This window comes from Aptenodytes patagonicus, chromosome W (genome assembly GCF_965638725.1).
Source record: "Aptenodytes patagonicus chromosome W, bAptPat1.pri.cur, whole genome shotgun sequence".
Taxonomy (NCBI): domain Eukaryota; kingdom Metazoa; phylum Chordata; class Aves; order Sphenisciformes; family Spheniscidae; genus Aptenodytes; species Aptenodytes patagonicus.
Window position 1 is genome coordinate 31,205,283 of NC_134981.1, and position 22,489 is coordinate 31,227,771.

At 44.4% G+C, this 22,489-nt stretch overlaps 2 protein-coding genes across 2 annotated transcripts in view; one reads left to right on the forward strand and one right to left on the reverse strand.

Moving 5' to 3' along the window:
* The window catches only part of LOC143171848 (junction-mediating and -regulatory protein-like), a 119,334-nt gene that overhangs the window by 31,526 nt on the left and 65,319 nt on the right, over positions 1–22,489 (forward strand). The gene's annotated exons all lie outside the window — the stretch shown is intronic.
* On the reverse strand, positions 706–14,656 carry LOC143172153 (uncharacterized). Its single transcript, XM_076361413.1, has 2 exons — positions 12,776–14,656; positions 706–828 (listed from the first exon to the last, which is right to left on the reverse strand). The coding sequence occupies exons 1-2, from the start codon at positions 14,654–14,656 to the stop codon at positions 706–708; spliced, it is 2,004 nt and encodes a 667-aa protein (XP_076217528.1).

Sequence of the window (22,489 nt, forward strand, 5' to 3'; positions counted from 1 at the left end):
ATTTTAATCAGTTTAAGTTTGTTTTCAGAATGAGATTAGGAGAAAATGAATTGCTTTGCCTATAATCTTTGAGAACAGTGTTTAGTGTCCTCTTCTTTTAGAGCAAGACATAAAAAATGGAAGATGTATCATCTGGGTGTTAAATTTCTGCTGTTGCTGTGAAACTTTAGGCAAGAGACAAGCCTACAGGAGGGAAGGGAGAAACAAACGCCAAATTCTGTGTGCTCAGTGGAGGCTTATTAGAGTAGGACAGCTGAATTCTCTGCAGATAGTCTTTGAAAGACAAACAAACAAACAAACCACAGAACAAAAGTTCATAACAAAGTTAAAGCATTTAGAAGCTTGAAAATGCAGATTAGCATTGTCCATGATAGAAGTCTTTTTTTCTTTTTCTTTTTATCTTTTAACTTGATTGTATGCTAGATTTTCAGGTGTATTTTGACTCATTTAGTGTGAAGGATGGATCATTTAGTATGGGTGAGGAATCAAAGCTGTACTGTTGAAGCACTTAAATATTGCTGAATTTGGAAAACATAATGGAAAAGGTAGAAGATTATGGAAGGAGAAAAGTATGGCTTATTATGAAGTGGAACACAACTCTGGAAAACTGACTTCTGCCAAAATTTCTATTTAATTATGTACTAGTCACCTGACCCTAGAAAAATGTATTCAGCAGTGATGTTTCTCTTTTTTTTGGGGGGAGGCTCACAGCTTCACATCCGTGACCCAGATTTGCTTTTTGTCAGTGACTATACCATTGCGGTTAGCAACGTCCACCTGAAGTGCTGACATTTGAGCACCTGTATCTACTAGGAACGTAATGGGGGTCTTAAAGAGACCGAGGGGAAATGTTATTAATAGGTCCCCTTTACTATTTTCTGTGAGCCTTCTTAAATGGACCCACTGGCCGTCCCCCAGCTCACTTACTGGGGACGGCGCATCCAGTTTCCCATTCCCAGGTCAATCAAATCCTTTTCGGGGGCGGTAGGAGCCTTAGAGGCAATCATTGCCCTATTGTCAAATTGGGGTTCTGCCCTCATACTCTCCCGAGTGGGCTGTTCAAATTTGGGGGGCATTTTCTTTTTGTCTTTCCAGGCTCAGATGAGTTTTTCTAAGGCCATAGTGGGCATACCATCCATTACGTCCCGGGGAATCCCCTTTTCGATTCCCTCAGCCCACAATAGGTTTCTCTTTGCCCCCAAGGTTCATGCAGGGGGCGGGGGTCGATTCTCCTGCTGTTCCGCTCTTCGCACCGCAGTTTTCGATTTTGTGGCTCCCCCCGTGATTCCCATCCTCCTACCATAATTTATTAACTCTTGGGCTACTTCGCCCCAAGTCATGGGCCCTCCTCGGGCTCGTCTCCCTCCTCGTGGGGCTAGCGCGTCCTGCAAGCGGTCTTGCAGTTGCACTGCATGTAGTTTCAAGGAATCAGGTAAACCTCGGATTAGGGGAGTCGTTCTGTTGGGGTTAGCAATTAATAACATTGGGGAAGGTTGTTGAGGGACCAAACACCTATCATGCATTAATTGAAGACAAGCAGCCTTTTGCAGACTCTCGATCAAGTGGTTTGTGGTCGGGGTTTCAATACACACGGGATCTCCCCTTTCCAAGGGGTCTAGACCCCCTGCCCAATAGGCAGCTCGCTGGGTTAATGACCACGGCTCCCTGGGGTCATCGGTAGTTAGGAAAACTCCTGGCCCCCAGTACCCCTGGGCCTCATCTTCTGACAACAGGATTCGGTCACCACTGGTTAGCGATACCCTCCATACATATTCCATTTCAGTTTCTTGGGCCAATCTAGTATATTTTTCTTGGATTTTTGACATTTCGGCCGCCGAGTACGGCACAGTTCAGGCGGTGATTTGCGGAGCTCCCCGACCTTGGCCGTCATCAGTGGTCTCCGTTTTAATCACCGGCCTCATCACCACTTCCCCATTCTCAGGGTAAAATATTTCTCGCTCGATTTCTAGCTCTTTACTTGGGTACAAAGGTCTTAGGCTCTGCTTTTCGGCCATCTGTGCCAAGCTTGTAAATCCTGGCACACTATCTGGAACAGAAACAAAATCTGTCCGGTCAGGAGATTTTTGTCCCCCTTCCTCTAATTCGGACCGTAAAATTTTTTCTCGGTCCAGTGCATCTGACAGGGCTGCGTGGAGTCGCTGAGTAGTGTTGCGTTCAGCGGCTAGTTGACCCTGCAGGGTTTTTATTTGTTCTTGTAAAGATTCAACCATTTCATCGTTGGTTCGCTTAACCAGGTGCCTCTCCTTCTGGGCTGCCACTAGTGCTGCTCCCAACACAGCACACACCGTGGCTTTCCCTTTTCCCGGTCGAGACTTTTGTTCTTTCATGAGGGTTGTGATTTTGTCCGCTACAGCTTTTGGGTCGTGCCAACTAATATGGGCCCATGCCATCCCTGGTGGGGAAGGGCATGCCTTACATTCCTTTAACTTTTCAACCACAGGGGAGCAGTCAAGCACCGGCATTTCCCAGGCAGCCATGGCTTGCCACTGCTCGAACCTCTCCCGGCTTATAGCTGAGAGGTCACTTCCCGGCTCTCCCCGCCCGCACTCACCGGGTGGAGAGTCGGTATCCCGTAGGACCTTCCAACACTGAGGGGATCCTGTTCATGATGCCAATTAATATGTCACGCCCCACCTGCGGGAAGGGGAGAGTGACTAAGGTCCGTAAATCCCCTTGGTGTGGATTAAGGTGAAATAACACTCAAGGTCCAAACACGAACTCCAACTTTAATGGCACGAACACTTCTATAAGCATCAACCCTCTATGTCTTAATATAAAATACAAGCTAAGCGGCTTTGTGAGGAGTTGAGGTAGGCCTTGTATTACTTAGCAACATCAAAAGCAGAGAGCAAGAAGGAGGAGGGGGGGAGAGAGAGAGAGATGGGAAGCAGGAGAGAGGTAGAGAGAGATAAAGAAATCACCAATCCTGGATCCAGCGTCGGACATGCCAACGGGGGGGGGAGGGGTGTCGGTGTGGAGAGTGCCCTCAGGAGGCTCACGTGCGCCCCTATTTATTGGCTCCAGCCCAAGGTTTCTAGTATCTTCTCTCACCCCAGCTCCAGGAGTGGTTGAGACATTAGTCAGTCAAGGAGAGTGAGACCGGGCCCCTCCCCGTGGCTGGCTTCTGGAGCTTTCCCTGGGGCATTGTCTGTGCTTACAGCACAGCCACGTGGGCCTCGTCCCTTACAAGGGACAACCGGGTTTACTGGACTGTGTGGATTCGGTGGCCTGGCACATCAGACCCACAGGAGTATAAGGCTCTAGTAGACACCGGTGCACAGTGTACCCTAATGCCATCAAGCTATATAGGGGCAGAACCCATCTGTATTTCTGTGGTGACGGGGGGATCCCAACAGCTAACTGTATTGGAAGCCGAAGTAAGTCTAACTGGGAATGGGTGGCAGAAGCCCCCCATTGTGACTGGCCCAGAGGCTCTGTGCATCCTTGGCATAGACTACCTCAGGAGAGGGTATTTCAAGGACCCAAAAGGGTACCGGTGGGCTTTTGGTATAGCTGCCTTGGAGACGGAAGAAATTAAACAGCTGTCTACCTTGCCTGGTCTCTTGGAGGACCCCTCTGTTGTGGGGTTGCCAAAGGTCGAAGACCAACAGGTGCCAATCGCTACCACCACGGTGCACCGGTGGCAATATCGCACCAACCGAGACTCCCTGATTCCCATTCATGAGCTGATTCGTCGACTGGAGAGCCAAGGAGTGATCAGCAAGACTCGCTCACCCTTTAACAGTCCCATATGGCCAGTGCGGAAGTCTAATGGAGAGTGGAGACTGACAGTAGACTATCGTGGCCTAAATGAAGTCACGCCACCGCTGAGTGCTGCCGTGCCAGACATGCTAGAACTTCAATACGAACTGGAGTCAAAGGCAGCCAAGTGGTATGCCACAATTGATATTGCTAATGCGTTTTTCTCAATCCCTTTGGCAGCAGAGTGCAGGTCACAGTTTGCTTTCACTTGGAGGGGCGTCCAGTACACCTGGAACCGAAGGCCCCAGGGGTGGAAACACAGCCCCACCATTTGCCATGGACTGATCCAGACTGCACTGGAACAGGGTGAGGCTCCAGAACACCTACAATACATTGATGACATCATCGTGTGGGGCAACACAGCAGGAGAAGTTTTTGAGAAAGGGAAGGAAATAGTCCAAATCCTGCTGAAGGCCGGTTTTGCCATAAAACAAAGTAAGGTCAAGGGACCTGCACAGGAGATCCAGTTTTTAGGAATAAAAGGGCAAGATGGACGTCGTCAGATCCCAATGGATGTGATCAACAAAATAACAGCCATGTCTCCACCAACTAGCAAAAAGGAAACACAAGCTTTCTTAGGCGTCGTGGGTTTTTGGAGAATGCACATTCCAAATTACAGTCTGATTGTAAACCCTCTCTATCAAGTGACCCAGAAGAAGAACGATTTCAAATGGGGCCCTGAGCAATGACAAGCCTTTGAACAAATTAAAGAGGAGCTAGTTCATGCAGTAGCCCTGGGGCCAGTCCGGGCAGGACAAGATGTCAGAAATGTGCTCTACACCGCAGCTGGGGAGAACGGCCCTACCTGGAGCCTCTGGCAGAAAGCACCAGGGGAGACTTGAGGTCGACCCCTAGGGTTTTGTAGTTGGGGATACAGAGGATATGAGGTTGGCTATACTCCAACTGAAAGAGAGATATTGGCAGCATATGAAGGGGTTCGAGCTGCTTCAGAAGTGATCGGCACTGAAGCACAGCTCCTCCTGGCACCCCGACTGCCGGTGCTAGGCTGGATGTTCAGAGGGAGGGTCCCCTGTACACATCATGCAACTGATGCTACGTGGAGGAAGTGGGTTGTACTGATCACACAACGGGCTCGAATAGGAAACCCCAGGCGCCCAGGAATCCTGGAAGTGATCATGGATTGGCCAGAGGGCAAAGATTTTGGAATATCACCAGAGGAGGAGGTGACGCGTGCTGAGGAGGCCCCAATGTATAATGAACTACCAGAAAATGAGAAGCAATATGCCCTGTTCACTGATGGGTCCTGTCGTCTTGTGGGAAAGCATTGGAGGTGGAAAGCTGCTGTGTGGAGTCCTGTGCGACAAGTTGTAGAAACTGCTGAAGGAGAAGGTGAATCAAGCCAATTTGCAGAAGTAAAGGCCATCCAGCTGGCCTTAGACATTGCTGACCGAGAAAAGTGGCCAGTGCTCTATCTCTATACTGACTCGTGGATTGTGGCAAATGCCCTGTGGGGGTGGTTGCAGCAATGGAAGCAGAGCAACTGGCAGCGCAGAGGCAAACCCATCTGGGCTGCCGCATTGTGGCAAGATATTGCTGCCCGGGTTGAGAACCTGGTTGTAAAAGTCCGTCACGTAGATGCTCACGTACCCAAGAGTCGGGCCACTGAAGAACATCAAAACAACCAGCAGGTGGATCAGGCTGCTAAGATTGAAGTGGCTCAGGTGGATCTGGACTGGCAACATAAGGGTGAATTATTTCTAGCTCGGTGGGCCCATGACACCTCAGGTCACCAAGGAAGAGATGCAACATATAGATGGGCTCGTGATCGAGGGGTGGACTTGACCATGGACACTATTGCACAGGTTATCCATGAATGCGAAACATGCGCTGCAATCAAGCAAGCCAAGCGGTTAAAGCCCCTGTGGCATGGAGGACGATGGCTGAAATATCAATATGGGGACGCCTGGCAGATCGATTATATCACACTCCCACAAACCCGCCAAGGCAAGCGCCACGTGCTTACAATGGTGGAGGCAACCACCGGATGGCTGGAAACATATCCCGTGCCCCATGCCGCTGCCCAGAACACTATCCTGGGCCTTGAAAAGCAATTCCTATGGCGACATGGCACCCCAGAAAGAATTGAGTCAGACAACGGGACTCATTTCCGAAACAACTTCATAGACACCTGGGCCAAAGAGCATGGCATTGAGTGGGTGTATCACATCCCCTATCATGCACCAGCCTCTGTGAAAATGGAACGATACAATGGACTGTTAAAGACTACACTGAGAGCAATGGGTGGTGGGATGTTCAAACATTGGGATACGCATTTAGCAAAGGCCACCTGGTTGGTCAACACGAGGGGATCTGCCAATCGAGCAGGCCCTGCCCAGTCAGAACTTTTACGTACTGTAGAAGGGGATGAAGTCCCTGTAGTGCACATAAAAAGATGTTGGGGAAGACAGTCTGGGTTATTCCTGCCTCGGGCAGAGGCAGACCCATCCGTGGGATTGCTTTTGCTCAGGGACCTGGGTGCACTCGGTGGATAATGCAGAAGGATGGGGAAGTCCGATGTGTACCTCAAGGGGATTTGATTTTGGGTGAGAATAGCCAATGATCTGAATTATGTGATGTTAAGTACTACATAGTATTATATGCCATACTAATGATGTTACAATAAGAATCACCCAGGTTAATGAAGAATAACTTCAGTGAAACCAAGCAAAGCACAGTGATGACGGTACCAGAACTGACTTCAAGATGAAACAATCCAGCACCACATACCATCTCCATCTTTCCTGCCCTGGAAGATTATTACGACAGATGGAGCCCAAAGTCATGGACTAAATGAACTCACTGAACATTTTAGAGGGATGGCCCATAGACTAATGGAATGATATCTTTGTGTGTGTGTGTGTGTATATATATTAAAAAAAAAAAAAAAAGGGGGTGGTGATTAATGAAAATGTACTGGAAAATATGGGACTTGAGCATGACGCAGATGGTATAGAATAAGGGGTGGATATTGTCCTGGTTTCGGCAGGGATAGAGTTAATTTCCTTTCTAGTAGCTGGTACAGTGCTGTGTTTTGGATTTAGGATGAGAACAAAATTGATAACGCACCGATGTTTTAGTTGTTGCTAGGTAATGCTTACACTAGCCAAGGACTTTTCAGCTTCCCATGCTCTACCGACTGAGAAGGCTGGAGGTGCACAAGAAGCTGGGAGGGGGCACAGCCAAACTGGCCAAAGGGACATTCCATACCATGTGACGTCATGCTCAGTACATAAACTGGGGAAGGCTGGCCGGGGGGGCCGCTGCTCGGGGACTGGCTGGGCATCGGTCGGCGGGTGGTGAGCAATTGTACTGTGCATCACTTGCTTTGTGTATTATTATTATTATCATATTATTATTATTATCATTTTATTTCAATTATTAAACTGTTTTTATCTCAACCCACGACTTTTTCTCACTTGTGCTCTTCCGATTCTCTCCCCCATCCCACCGGGGGTGGGGGGAGTGAGCGAGCGGCTGCGTGGTGCTCAGTTGGTGACTGAGGTTAAACCACGACACATACATATGTATTATCTTCACTGACATTAATTCACTTGAATGTGAGGGGTTTTTAAGGACTTTAAATATACTAATGTTGAGGTCTAGCAGTGGAAATAAGAGAATAGAGCAGCATATAGACTGATAATTCATCAAATTCATTTTTTTGAAATTGTAGAATGCTTTATTAGTCTATGTTGTGATTCTCTTTCAAGCTCCTTTAAGCAGATACTAGTGTAGTTAAAAATCTAACTCTGGCTCAAACGTCTGCGGATTTATTTGTTGGTTTAATACTTGGTGGTGAAGTGCGGTAGTGAAACTTATAGCTAATTTGATTTTGATTTGTGTACAATGAAATACTTTGAAATAAATTATGTTGCACTGAACACTTTAACTTTTGGTTAAAAAAAATGTGTTCGCAAAGTATGAAACAAGTTCAAAGGAGAACATAAGTTTAGTGATGAGGATAGCCAGCAAAATAGAGAGAATTACTTAAAAAATACTTTAAGATAAATACTTGGGAAAAAAAAAATCAGTGTCAACTGAAGATGTTTTTGGGAAGGGAGTGGACATCAGTGCTTCATATTCTTAATTTGTAGTTTTGTTCCCATACATCAAATGGATGAGTTCTGTATTACTAAATCTATGTTTTTATCATTGGATCTAGAATAACTGATGTCTTAGTGAGCTGGTTTTTGAACTGTGCATTTTAATTTTTTTTTTTAAGTCTCATTATTTTTGGAGTGCATGGTGGTCTTGCAGTGAAAAACATGAAAACAAAGCTACATAAGGTGCATTGGAGGACACTAAAGCAGCGCTGATTTAAAATGTATAGATTACTTGCATGGCAATCAGCTCAACTTTATTCTTAAGTTTCTTTTGGTGTATCTGTAGCTGAAGATGTGTCCTCACATCATCAGAAATCATAGATAAGCTTGGCTTTTGAAAAACCTGTAGAGTAGGGAATAAATGGTAATTAAGTTTATGCAAAGTGGCTAGATTTGCAAATGAAGGTAATAAACTTTGTTGAAACTATTGCTTTCTTGTTTGAGGAACTGGTATAATATGCTGAATTATGCGGTGATAGTCTTTATAGTCTCAAAGTCTGTTTAGGAAGGGCTGTATGCCAGTTTCTGTTTACATTTTAAACTATAAATCCTGCAGGTTTATTATATAGCTTTCTTTATGTGAACTCATACCAAAATGTTTTGCTGACTTAAAATCAGGATTTTATGGGCTTTCTGAAAAAATAGTGCTCTAAACAGCGATCTTATGGAAGGCAGGCTGGTAGTCTGAGTCAATGAGGAACCTGAACTCTTGGTATGAGATTGCTGACTATAAAACTGTGGCATGTATCTGATCACTTAAATCTGCCTATCTGCAAGGTGAATGGAGTACAAAACTGCTCTGGATGTTCAACTGTAAAACTGACTAACAAGACTTGTAGAAAAATCTCATTATGTTTGAATGCCAAAAGTTGTTTGTTTGGGTTTTTGGGGTTTGTTTGTTTGTTTGTTTGTTTGTTTGTTTTTTAAGTTCCCTTACAAAAGGATGGGCTGGATAACACACACAGTGGCAGGTGAAATTGTCAATAAATGTAATGCATGTGCAGAAAGGTGATGACAACATCCAAAAGTATACATGCACATTTGTATGCACTTAATTAGCTATTGCTCCTGAGGAAAAAGGTATGATAATTATCTTGGGAAGTACTCTGAAAATAGCTTGCCTTTCAGTATTTTTAGAGGAAAGAAAGGTTTTCAATAATTAAAAAAAACAACAAAAAACCCCCAAAAACAGAACACCAAACACAAAAAAACCAACCTGCCCCCCCCCACCCAAAAAAACCCAAACCCAACCCACCAACACCCCCCCCCCCCAAACCCCAAAACCCCACACAATAGAAAACAATATCATACCTTTGTATATATCCGTGGTATACTTTATCTTGAACACTGCAGATTTAGTTTCTCCCTCTCAAAAACGTAGCGTAGAATCAGAATAGTTACAGGATGGCAGTGAGGATGATAAGGGTATTTCCCTGCAAACAGCCTCAGTGCAAGGACAGAGTAAATGAATCGGATTGCCTTAGTTTGGAAAGCATGCGATTCATATAAGAGAGAGAGATATCTATAAATCATGAATGGTATGTGTCGTGGTTTAACCTCAGTCACCAACTAAGCACCATGCAGCCGCTCGCTCACTCCCCCCGCCCATGGTGGGATGGGGGAGAGAATTGGAAGAGCACAAGTTAGAAAAACTCGTGGGTTGAGATAAAAACAGTTTAATAATTGAAATAAAATGATAATAATAATATGATAATAATAATAATACACAAAGCAAGTGATGCACAGTACAATTGCTCACCACCCGCCGACTGATGCCCAGCCAGTCCCCGAGCAGCGGCCTCCCCCGGCCAGCCTTCCCCAGTTTATGTACTGAGCATGATGTCACATGGTATGGAATGTCCCTTTGGCCAGTTTGGCTGTGGCCCCCTCCCAGCTTCTTGTGCACCTGCAGCCTTCTCAGTCGGTAGAGCATGGGAAGCTGAAAAGTCCTTGACTAGTGTAAGCATTACCTAGCAACAGCTAAAACATCGGTGTGTTATCAACTTTGTTCTCATCCTAAATCCAAAACACAGCATTGTACCAGCTAGTAGGAAGAAAATTAACTCTATCCCTGCCAAAACCAGGACAGTATGGTGAAGGAATGACCGAAAGAAATCATTCAATATTTCTCATACTAAAAAAAAATAAAAAAAAAATAGGGGCCCCTCAATAAACTTATGGTGCTTTAAAACAGCCTGCAAGTAAAGGAAAAACAATTAAACACTTATTTAATGCACCTCACATGCTCTGTGGCAATAATTTCCACAGTTTAATTATGGACACTAAGTATATATGTATTCTAGAAAGAGACAGACCCATCAGTGGCTATTAACAGATTCAGATTAGCTATCAGCTCGGGAAGCCCTTAAGCCATTCAGGTAACAGAATTTGGGAGATAATCACTCTATTCATACCTTATGCCCCCCCCCCCCCAAGTGCTAGTTATTACAGTTGGAAGCAAGGGCCAGGACAGCTTTGGATCTGACCTAAGATTAGAAAGAATGAAAAGACTTTGAAGCAATGTTATGCAGGCTGTGGAGGGCGAGGAAAGGGGCTTACAAAGGTCTTCAAAGATAGAAAAACTTGATCGTGAGACTGTAAATTTTGCAAGTCCATGTTTACTAAATCTGTAAATATGTTGAAATCCGGTACTCTTTTTCAGTAGTGCCTTGAAAAACAGTTTTCTGTAAGCTTTCATGATCTTTGCTGACTTTATACTTGTAGGGCTTTATTTGCAGTTATTACAGTACCCCTATTCTTGGGTATTTATATGTGTTTATTCAGATTTCTTCTTGTCTAATACTTAAGTGTCATTATTTTCCTTTTTTCAGTGTATCTGTATATAAAAATTGTCAACCATATTTTGATGAATTCTTGATGGATGTGCTTAACACTTTGTCCTAAAAAAATCTATTGTATATATATTAAGGTTTTTTTAACTGAAGATTTAAAAATCCATCCAATCCTTTTCATCCACAAAAGGAATCTATAATGTCCTGAAACACTCAAGCCCACTTCCTTTAACACTCAAGCTCACTTGTTTAAACAAAGTTTTCAACTAACTAGTAGAATATCTTTTTTTTTTTTTTTTTTTTTGTTATAATAAAACCTTTTGAAGGTGGACCTCTTTTTAGCCTCAAGCTCAGTCAAGGAAGTTGAAATGTAAATAAAGGTTGTATGACATACACATGGATAAATAGGGAAGGCATAACTCAGGGTGCACAATTTAGCCTTAATCCTGTCAATTGCCAATATGAAATATTTTAACTTAGCGGTTTTAATGTTCCTTTATATACACTTCTATGTGTCTGGGAAAAAAAAACAACAGTTGAATAATCCCAGTCATTCATCTTGCTCTTGCCATAACCTTAATCTTCTATGATTTTTCTCCTCTGAATACTTCTTAATTTTTCAGCATTCTCCATAGTTCTGGAAAGAACATTCACCACTGCACTTTGCAGTACAATGATATTCTTGTTTAGTCTTCTTTCTGTATGTCCTAACATCTTGTTTGCTTTTTTAGCTTGTTACCACCTTTACAGTCCGTATCTTTATTGAACTGTGTATGTTGTTCTCCTATATCTTGATTCAGATAATCAAAACCCCTGGAGTTTGTATTGCTAGTCCCAGGCTCCAGATACGTTAAGGACTTTAGACCATCCAATCTAAGTTAGCTTGCATGTATTAACATTAAAAGTCCATGTCGGTATTTGTTAGGATAAAACCAGTAAAACTGTAAAGTCCATTTTACAGCTGAGTGCTTTCAGTTAATATATTTGAGGCTGTACATATGGAATTATAACATTTTGGGAAATATGCTGGGTTTGTGTTACCAGCTGGGAGCATAGTTAAATTAAAATCTGTAAGACTAACTTTGAGAAGTCCCTGAATGGATGATGAAGCTGAAATGCATGCATGAAGCATGAAATTTGCATTGCAAATTGTAATGGAATGCAGGAGCACATAAGAACTTCCTTTAATTCCATAATGAGAGTTATTGTCTTCACAGATATATTTATTAAAGGTGATTAATTATTGAAGAGATTATAGGAAACAAAGTCTTCAAAACTCATGAGCCTGTTCATGTTGCTATTTAATGGTCCACGTGTGTTTCCCTTTTCCTCTTTAAATTCTCAGCTAGGATAAACTGTAGGTTTGAGAGAGTGGTGTCTCCCTCCGTTTCATGAAGGTGTTGTAGGTGGGGATGTTACCGTAAGTCGGCAGATGAAAAACTCTCTAAGACTCAATTTGGAGTTTTAGAAAGCAGGCATTCTTTATTGCGGCGCCGGGCGCGCAGGGGATCGCTCCACCTAGTGTGCGCGCCGGGCTGCTCAACTATGGGAGTTATGTACAATCAGAATATACATATTCATTAGATTTCTGAGAAATGATTAGCATATTCATGTTACTTCCTGGAACTCATTAACATATGTAAAAGTCTTGAACGCATGCGCTCTTATGTTCATTGGTGGTCTTCCAGGGTCCTCTGGTGGTCGTCGATAGTCTTCCTCACTGTGTCCGCTAATTGAACTCAGTCTTTTCACCTAGTTGCAGTAGCTGATTTCAGCATAACTTCCTTATCCATTCCACCCCTGTACACACAGCTTCAAGGATTCCTTTTATCTATGGAATGTCCAGTCTGCAGAACATTTAGCTACTTTGCTTCGACAAAGAAAACCGTATGTCTCCTTAGTATTTCGGTATCAATCCCTCCTTTTCTTTTGAGGATTTGTAGCTAGCAAGCTGCAATCCTCATTTCATTAAGAGAGAGTTAACAAAGTTCAATGGTAAATGGGACAGTGCACAAAGAGCAGAGTATATTAATAGTATATGCTAAGCTGGGTTATTTGTCTCATCATGTACCAAACCTTTATGTACAGTATAACTACAAGCAGTAAACATATTGAGATCAGAGTTAGTAAAATTACCACTGGATGAAGCATAAGGTTAAGCACTCCCGTTGCTGTCGGTGACCATCCGAAAAGAATTTCCCACCAGTGATGTTCTCCATCTTTCTTTACTCTTTCCAAAATTTGATGTATTTCTTTTGTATCATGATGAACAGTGATTAGAGTTTTGTGTCCATGGTTTCGGACACGTTCTAGTAGTTGACACAGATCATTGCGATGTAATAGTTTCTTTACCAATGTAAGATTCATTCCAATGGGAGCAGGCAATAATTTTTCACTTAATGTATAATTTGATTGCAACAATTGATAAGATGTGACAGGAGCTGAATAATTAAAATCACATCCCATAATGTTAGTAAAGTTACAAACATATACGTTTGAGCGGTTGCTTGAATCTACAGTAATTTCATCTACAGAAATAAAGTCACAAAGGGTTCTCATACAAACACATCCTTTTCCAATATATACGAGCACAGTTTCAGGTGTTTCATCGGGATGTATTTCAAAATGGCAAACATTTTGCTCAGTGTCGAGACAAATGTCTTGGGCTTTGATGGTGTTACTCTCACAAATAAATCCCTGCTGTTCTCGTACAACGCATGTGCTAACATCGACAGTCTGCCACTTGTTTCCTTTTTGTTGGGCCCATACTCTGTGTTCTAGTGGATAGAGTATAGCTCCATTGTGATTTAATCCTAACGCAATAATTGGGTATATGGTGTATGCTGAAGCATTGTGAATTGTTAAAACAAAAGCTGTGGCCTTATTGTTGATAGGGTCATAAGTGAAATGAACTAAATACCACCAAGATTGGAATTCCTTTTCAAATTTAGTTGCATTGTCCCAGATTACCTTTCGAATTTCAGTGGGTAAGGTGCCCTCTTCTCCTTTTCTTATAATTGCTGCTACCATAGATTGTATCCACAGTTGAGCCTGTGTACAACTAAGGGCTAGAGAAACTTTATTTTGGGCTGTACCAAGTGCATTCACAATTAACTGATGGTCCTTTTCATTAATTCTTTCCCACTGAGGCAATATATCGGATAAAAGCCATTGGTTAGTTCCTAACGCTAATAAAGAAGATCGCAGTGGGTGTTCCAATTTGTTTAAATCACTTGTTGCAGTACTAAGTTTGTTTATTAGTACCTCAGCATCTATGCTATTTAAGACTCCCAGTCCTGTCCCTATGATACCAGTTATCTCTCTCCTTGTTCGTTTTGGGGAGGTAAGGGTTCGTCCACGTAGCCATGCTAACCATCCTGCATAGGTCGTACTTAGGAATGGTGAACAAGTTGGTTTAACTGCAGAAATATTAATTTGCATTAGTAGTTCTACTCTTTTAAGAGACCATGATGGATTAAATAACACTTGTTGTTGGCCTGTATTTTTGATCACATATGGTCCAATTTCAGAAATTTGTGGGGACAGAGTTTCCTTATCCTTTACAGGAGAGGCAGGTGTTTTTGGTGTCCAGGTCATATTGTTGCTTGTGACGGGGGCCAACGTTGTTTTAGGTATAATGTCAATTTTGAACTTAAATGATAGCCCTATGTTATGATGACCCCAGAGGCAGACTACAAAAACAGGTTGTACTAACGTAAAATTGTGCCAACAGTCTAATTTCTCAGAGGCACAGGTTTTTCTGTCCGTTTTGCTTGAGTTTGATGCCATGTTGTACACAGAAATCTGAGATGCCTTCTCATGGGTAGACCCATTGATCATTCGGCATCCTATTTTAATTTCTTTTCCTGCCATCCCTTGAAGTCGGGGAATTTCATTATCAGTTTCATCTTTATCCCAGCCCCATTCGTTTTCTAAGTATATTTCAGTTCCATGCATAACTACGGTAGAAAGATTTAAATTTCCCTCACTAGAGTGTATCCCCATACTCCCAGTGTACTTAACATGAGCTTGAGACCACGGCCATTCTAGAGTTTTTTGATCACAAGTTAAAAGGAGTGGCATTGTCAGGGTTTGAAATAGTAGTGAGAGCACAGCATTCCTGTTTGTCATCCTGCAGGGTGCGGGTATCTGTTGATTTCTCATGATTTTAATTAAGTTCTACTACCTCTAGATATCCTTTTAAGTACCAGTCGGAGAGGTGATCTTGATTCTGTTTTCCATTCCGCAGGAGCTTTCTTAATTTGTGAATAGTGGATCCACAGTCCTTTTCCTTCTAATTTAACTGCTGTATGTGTAGTTAACAGGATTTGAAATGGTCCTTTCCATTTTTCTTGTAGCGGTTCAGAAGTCCAAGATTTGATGTATACCCTATCTCCAGGTTGGAATGGATGCGCTGGGGAATCAAGACCTATAGATTTATTTAAAATCACATATCTATTTAGTTCTCGTAAAACTTTCCCGAGGGCAATTAAGTAATTTCTTGCATCACTTTCCCCTTGTATTCGCATCTCTCCTGGCAGTCCAGATATTTGGTACGGTCGTCCGTACGTCAACTCGTACGGGCTGAGATGTTGCCTACCTCGTGGTTGGCTTCTAATTCTTAACAAAGCCAGAGGTAAAGCTTGTGTCCAATTCATTGAGGTTTCCTGACATATTTTGCTTAACTGAGTTTTAAGGGTGTAATTCATTCTCTCTGCTTTACCACTAGATTGAGGCCTATAAGGGGTATGTAAATCCCAATTAATACCTAATAATCTGCTTATTTCAGTAATTACTTTGGCTATAAAATGTGGACTTCTATCTGATGACATCCCTAGAGGTACTCCAAATCTTGGAATTATTTCTTTCAACAATATTTTTACTACATCTTTCGCCTTATTGGTGCGACATGGAAAGGCCTCAGGCCAACCTGTATATGTATCCACGAGGACCAACAAATACTTTAGCCCTCCTTTTCTTGGCAATTCAGTAAAATCTATTTGCCAATATTCCCCAGGTGCCTGTCCTTCAGCGGTTTTTCCAAATTGAATTTTATTCTGTGTTTTTGGATTGTTCCTACAGCATATTTCACATCTTTGTGTGACCGATTTAATAATTTCTACCATGTTCCTGCTAATAACCGACTTCTGCAAATATTTTAGCAAATTTTCAGTTCCCCAGTGCACAGCGTTGTGTTCTTCCTTTACTAAATTATTCATGAGGGAATGAGGTATGGCTACTAGACCTGTAGGTGTAATTGCCCATCCATCCTCTCGTCTTTCTGCTTGTAAAGTCTCGATTAACTTTAAATCTTGCTTATCATAAATAGGGTTTTTCTGGAGGGAAATTCTCTTTTCTGGCACTATAGCTAGCACTTTCTCCTCTATGCCTCTTTCTGCAGCCCACTTTGCAGCTAAATCAGCCAGTTTATTATTTCCTTGCTCTTGAGTGGTTCGTCCTGACTGATGAGCTTTACAGTGCATAATAGCTACAGCAGCAGGGGCTTTTACACTTTCTAATAAACTCAAAATTTCTTCCTTATGTTTCACCTCTGCCCCTTGTGTGGACAATAGTCCTCTTTCTTTCCAGATCGCTCCATGCGCATGCACTATTCCAAAAGCATATTTCGAATCATTCCAAATATTTACATGCTTGTCTTTACTTAACTGCAAAGCCCGAGTGAGGGCAATCAATTCAGCCTTTTGGGCAGATGTTTTAGTGGGCAATGCTTGTGCCTCTATCACTGTCTCGACAGTGGTAACTGCATACCCTGATACTCGCTTTCCTTCTTTCATAAAACTGCTGCCGTCCGTGTATAGTTCCCAATCTGGATTCTGCAAGAGAACGTCCTTCAAGTCGGGCCTGCTTGAATAGACTTCTTCAGTGGTCTGCAGGCTGTCATGTTCAAGTTTACCACCTTCTTGTTGAGCTGAGAGGAACATGGCAGGATTAATTATGGCAGTAGTCTTTAAGGTCACATCGTCTGGTTCTATTAGTACCACTTGATATTTTAGCATTCTACTAGGAGACAACCAATGTCTACCCTTTTGGTCCAATACTGTAGTTACCATGTGTGGAACATAAACAGTTATGTTCTGTCCCATGGTGAGCTTCCGAGCCTCTTGTATTAACAATACCGTTGCAGCTACTGCTCTTAAACATCCGGGCCATCCCTGGCTTACTGGATCCAATTGCTTGGAAAAATATGCCACTGCTCGTCTACATTCTCCCAAGCGCTGGGTTAAAACACCTAAGGCCACTGCTTGTCTTTCGTAAGTGAATAGTTCAAAAGGCTTTTCTAAATTAGGCAGCTGTCGTGGTTTAACTTCAGTCGGCAACTAAGCACCACGCAGCCGCTCGCTCACTCCCCCCCACCCGGTGGGATGGGGGAGAGAATTGGAAGAGCACAAGTTAGAAAAACTCGTGGGTTGAGATAAAAACAGTTTAATAATTGAAATAAAATGATAATAATAATAATATGATAATAATAATAATAATACACAAAGCAAGTGATGCACAGTACAATTGCTCACCACCCGCCGACCGATGCCCAGCCAGTCCCCGAGCAGCGGCCCCCCCGGCCAGCTTTCCCCAGTTTATGTACTGAGCATGACGTCACATGGTATGGAATGTCCCTTTGGCCAGTTTGGCTGTGCCCCCTCCCAGCTTCTTGTGCACCTTCAGCCTTCTCAGTCGGTAGAGCATGGGAAGCTGAAAAGTCCTTGGCTAGTGTAAGCATTACCTAGCAACAACTAAAACATCGGTGCGTTATCAACTTTGTTCTCATCCTAAATCCAAAACACTGTACCAGCTACTAGAAAAGAAATTAACTCTATCCCTGCCGAAACCAGGACAATATCCACCCCTTATTCTATACCATCTGCGTCATGCTCAAGTCTCATACTTTCCAGTACATTTCCATTAATCACCACCCCTTTATATATATATATATATATACACACACAGAGATATCATTCCCTTCGTCTGTGGGCCATCCCTCTAAAATGTTCGGTGAGTTCATTTAGTCCATGACTTCGGGCTCGATCTGTCATAATAATCTTTCAGGGCAGGAAAAATGGAGATGGTATGTGGTGTTGGATTGTTCCATGTTGAAGTCAGTTCTGGTACCATCATCACTGTGCTTTGCTTGGTTTCACTGAAGTTATTCTTCATTAGTCTGGGTGATTCTTATTGTAATAACATTAGTATGGCATATAATATTATTAGTATTATTAGTATATCTGTGTATTATTAGTATAACTATTATAACTATAATTAGTACTTAACATCACATAATTCAGATCATTGGCTATTCTCACCCAAAATCAAATCCCCTTGAGGTACACATCGGACTTCCCCATCCTCCCGCATTATCCACCAAGTGCACCCAGGTCCTTGAGCAAAAGCAATCCCATGGATGGGTTTGCCTCTGCCTGAGGCAGGAATAACCCAGACTGTCTTCCCCAGCATATTTTTTATGTGCACTACAGGAACTTTATTCCCATCTACAGTATGTAAAAGTTCTGACTGGGCAGGGCCTGCTCGATTGGCAGATCCCCTAGTGTTGACTAACCAGGTGGCCTTTGCTAAATGCGTATCCCAATGTTTGAATGTCCCGCCACCCATTGCTCTCAGTGTAGTCTTTAACAGTCCATTGTATCGTTCCATTTTCCCAGAGGCTGGTGCATGACAGGGGATGTGATACACCCACTCAATGCCATGCTCTTTGGCCCAGGTGTCTATGAGGTTGTTTCGGAAATGAGTCCCATTGTCTGACTCAATTCTTTCTGGGGTGCCATGTCGCCATAGGACTTGCTTTTCAAGGCCCAGGATAGTGTTCCGGGCGGTGGCATGGGGCACGGGATATGTTTCCAGCCATCCGGTGGTTGCCTCCACCATTGTAAGCACGTGGCGCTTGCCTTGGCGGGTTTGTGGGAGTGTGATATAATCGATCTGCCAGGCCTCCCCATATTGATATTTCAGCCATCGTCCTCCATACCAAAAAGGCTTTAACTGCTTGGCTTGTTTGATTGCAGCGCATGTTTCGCATTCATGGATAACCTGGGCTATAGTGTCCATGGTCAAGTCCACCCCTCGATCACGAGCCCATCTATATGTTGCATCTCTTCCTTGGTGGCCTGAGGTGTCATGGGCCCACCGAGCTAGAAATAATTCACCCTTATGTTGCCAGTCCAGATCCACCTGAGCCACTTCAATCTTAGCAGCCTGATCCACCTGCTGGTTATTTTGATGTTCTTCAGTGGCCCGACTCTTGGGTACGTGAGCACCTACGTGACGGACTTTTACAACCAGGTTCTCCACCCGGGCAGCAATATCTTGCCACAATGCGGCAGCCCAGATGGGTTTGCCTCTGCGCTGCCAGTTGCTCTGCTTCCATTGCTGCAACCACCCCCACAGGGCATTTGCCACCATCCACGAGTCAGTATAGAGATAGAGCACTGGCCACTTTTCTCGGTCAGCAATGTCTAAAGCCAGCTGGATGGCCTTTACTTCTGCAAATTGGCTCGATTCACCTTCTCCTTCAGCAGTTTCTACAACTTGTCGCATAGGACTCCATACAGCAGCTTTCCACCTCCGATGTTTTCCCACAAGACGACAGGACCCATCAGTGAACAGGGCATATTGCTTCTCATTTTCTGGTAGTTCATTATACATTGGGGCCTCTTCAGCACGCGTTACCTCCTCCTCTGGTAGTATTCCAAAATCTTTGCCCTCTGGCCAATCCATGATCACTTCCAGGATTCCTGGGCGACTGGGGTTTCCTATTCGAGCCCGTTGTGTGATCAGTGCGACCCACTTACTCCATGTAGCATCAGTTGCATGATGTGTACAGGGGACCCTCCCTCTGAACATCCAGCCTAGCACCGGCAGTCATGGTGCCAGGAGGAGCTGTGCTTCAGTGCCGATCACTTCTGAAGCAGCTCGAACCCCTTCATATGCTGCTAATATCTCTTTTTCAGTTGGAGTATAGCGGGCCTCGGATCCTCTGTATCCCCGACTCCAAAACCCTAGGGGTCGACCTCGAGTCTCCCCTGGTGCTTTCTGCCAGAGGCTCCAGGTAGGGCCGTTCTCCCCGGCTGCGGTATAGAGCACATTTTTTACCTCTTGCCCTGCCCGGACTGGCCCCAGGGCTACTGCATGAACTATCTCCCGTTTAATTTGTTCAAAAGCTTGTCGTTGCTCAGGGCCCCATTTGAAATCGTTCTTCTTCCGGGTCACTTGATAGAGAGGGTTTACAATCAGACTGTAATTTGGAATGTGCATTCTCCAAAAACCCACGACGCCTAAGAAAGCTTGTGTTTCCTTTTTGCTAGTTGGTGGAGACATGGCTGTTATTTTGTTGATCACATCCATTGGGATCTGACGATGTCCATCTTGCCATTTTATTCCTAAAAATTGGATCTCCTGTGCAGGTCCCTTGACCTTACTTTGTTTTATGGCAAAACCGGCCTTCAGCAGGATTTGGACTATTTCCTTCCCTTTTTCAAAAACTTCTCCTGCTGTGTTGCCCCACACGATGATATCATCAATGTATTGGAGGTGTTCTGGAGCTCCACCCTGTTCTAGTGCAGTCTGGATCAGTCCATGGCAAATGGTAGGGCTGTGTTTCCACCCCTGGGGCAGTCGGTTCCAGGTGTACTGAACGCCCCTCCAAGTGAAAGCAAACTGTGGCCTGCACTCTGCTGCCAAAGGGATTGAGAAAAACGCATTAGCAATATCAACTGTGGCATACCACTTGGCTGCCTTTGACTCCAGTTCGTATTGAAGTTCTAGCATGTCTGGCACAGCGGCACTCAGCGGTGGCGTGACTTCATTTAGGCCACGATAGTCTACTGTTAGTCTCCACTCTCCATTAGACTTCCGCACTGGCCATATGGGACTGTTAAAGGGTGAGCGGGTCTTGCTGATCACTTCTTGGCTCTCCAGTCGACGAATCAGCTTATGGATGGGAATCAGGGAGTCTCGGTTGGTGCGATATTGCCGCCGGTGCACTGTGGTGGTAGCAATTGGCACTTGTTGGTCTTCGACCTTCAGCAACCCCACAACAGAGGGGTCCTCCGAGAGACCAGGCAAGGTGGACAGCTGTTTAATTTCCTCCATCTCCAAGGCAGCTATACCAAAAGCCCACCGGTACCCTTTTGGGTCCTTGAAATACCCTCTCCTGAGGTAGTCTATGCCAAGGATGCACGGAGCATCTGGGCCAGTCACAATGGGGTGCTTCTGCCACCCGTTCCCAGTTAAACTCACTTCGGCTTCCAATACAGTTAGCTGTTGGGATCCCCCCGTCACCCCAGAAATACAGATGGGTTCTGCCCCTATATAGCTTGATGGCATTAGGGTACACTGTGCACCGGTGTCTACCAGAGCCTTATACTTCTGTGGGTCTGACGTGCCAGGCCACCGAATCCACACAGTCCAGTAAACCCGGTTGTCCCTTTCCTCCCCCTGGCTGGAGGCAGGGCCCCTCTAATCCTCATCACAGTACTCATTTCTCATTTCTTGTACGTACGGGTCAGAAGTTTCTTCATTAAGATCAAGAGTAAGATCAGCCCTTCTACTCTCTCTGGGGAACTGCCCGCTGGAAACTGGAGCAGCAATTTTCCTGGAAGAACCTCTTTCTGTGATTGTTTTCCCTTGCAATTCGCGTACCCGTGCCCCTAGGGCTGCGGTAGGTTTCCCATCCCACTTCCTCATGTCCTCTCCGTGGTCACGCAGATAAAACCATAGGGTGCCCCGTGGTGTGTACCCTTTATATTCTCTCTCTTGAGCAAAAGAACGCTTACTTCTAATAGCCGAGATACTGGTCCGTACAGGTGAGGAGTAGGACCTATCCTCTCTGAGTTGCTGGATCTCCCGGGACAGTTTTTCGGACAGTTTCTCCACAGCCGAGACGATGGAGGAAGAAAGACTTTCCTCGTATTGCCGGAGTTGACTAGCCAATTCATCCACTGTTTGTTCCTCTCCATCTTTCCAGGTCATCACTGCCAATGAATTGGCGTATGACGATGGTGAGCTCCTTATAAACTTCCGCCACATGGGTCGTGTGCACTTGACTTCATCTGGATCTTTGGATAGTTGTTTATTGTTCAGGTCACCATAAATCACCTCCAGCACAGCTAATTCTCTCAGAAACTGGATACCCTTCTCCATGGTGGCCCATTTGCTTGGGCGACATATGACATCTTCCTTAAAGGGATACCTTTCCTTCACGCTTGACAAGAGTCGCCTCCAAAGGCTGAGGATACGTGTCCCTTTTCCAATTGCTTTATCAATGCCCCCTTCCCTAGAAAGGGATCCCAGCTGCTTGGCTTCCCTACCCTCTAATTCCAGGCTACTGGCCCCATTATCCCAGCATCGGAGCAGCCAGGTGACAATGTGCTCACCTGGACGGCGGCTGAAATCTTTTCGTATATCTCGCAGCTCACTCAGGGATAGAGATCGGGTGGTCACTGCCTCGTTTATGAGTTCTTCCTCTTCCTCCTCCCTGATCAGCGGCCGGGTCTCCTCCTCCCGTTCTCGTGGTGGCCCTTCTCCAGGGTATTCGTACAGTTCTTCCTCCGGTTCCCTTTTAGAAGAAGCTTCTTCCTCCCTTACTAAACGAGCCGACTTCCGCTTCCAAAATTTCTTCTTGTGTACAGGGGCGACTGATACCGGCACAGGCTGGTTCTTTGGTTCAGCCACAGGGCCTGTTGCCGGGGTTGGAGTGGTCGCAGTGCATGTCGCCGGGGTTGGAGTGGCCGCAGTGCAAGTGCATGTCACCGGAGTCCG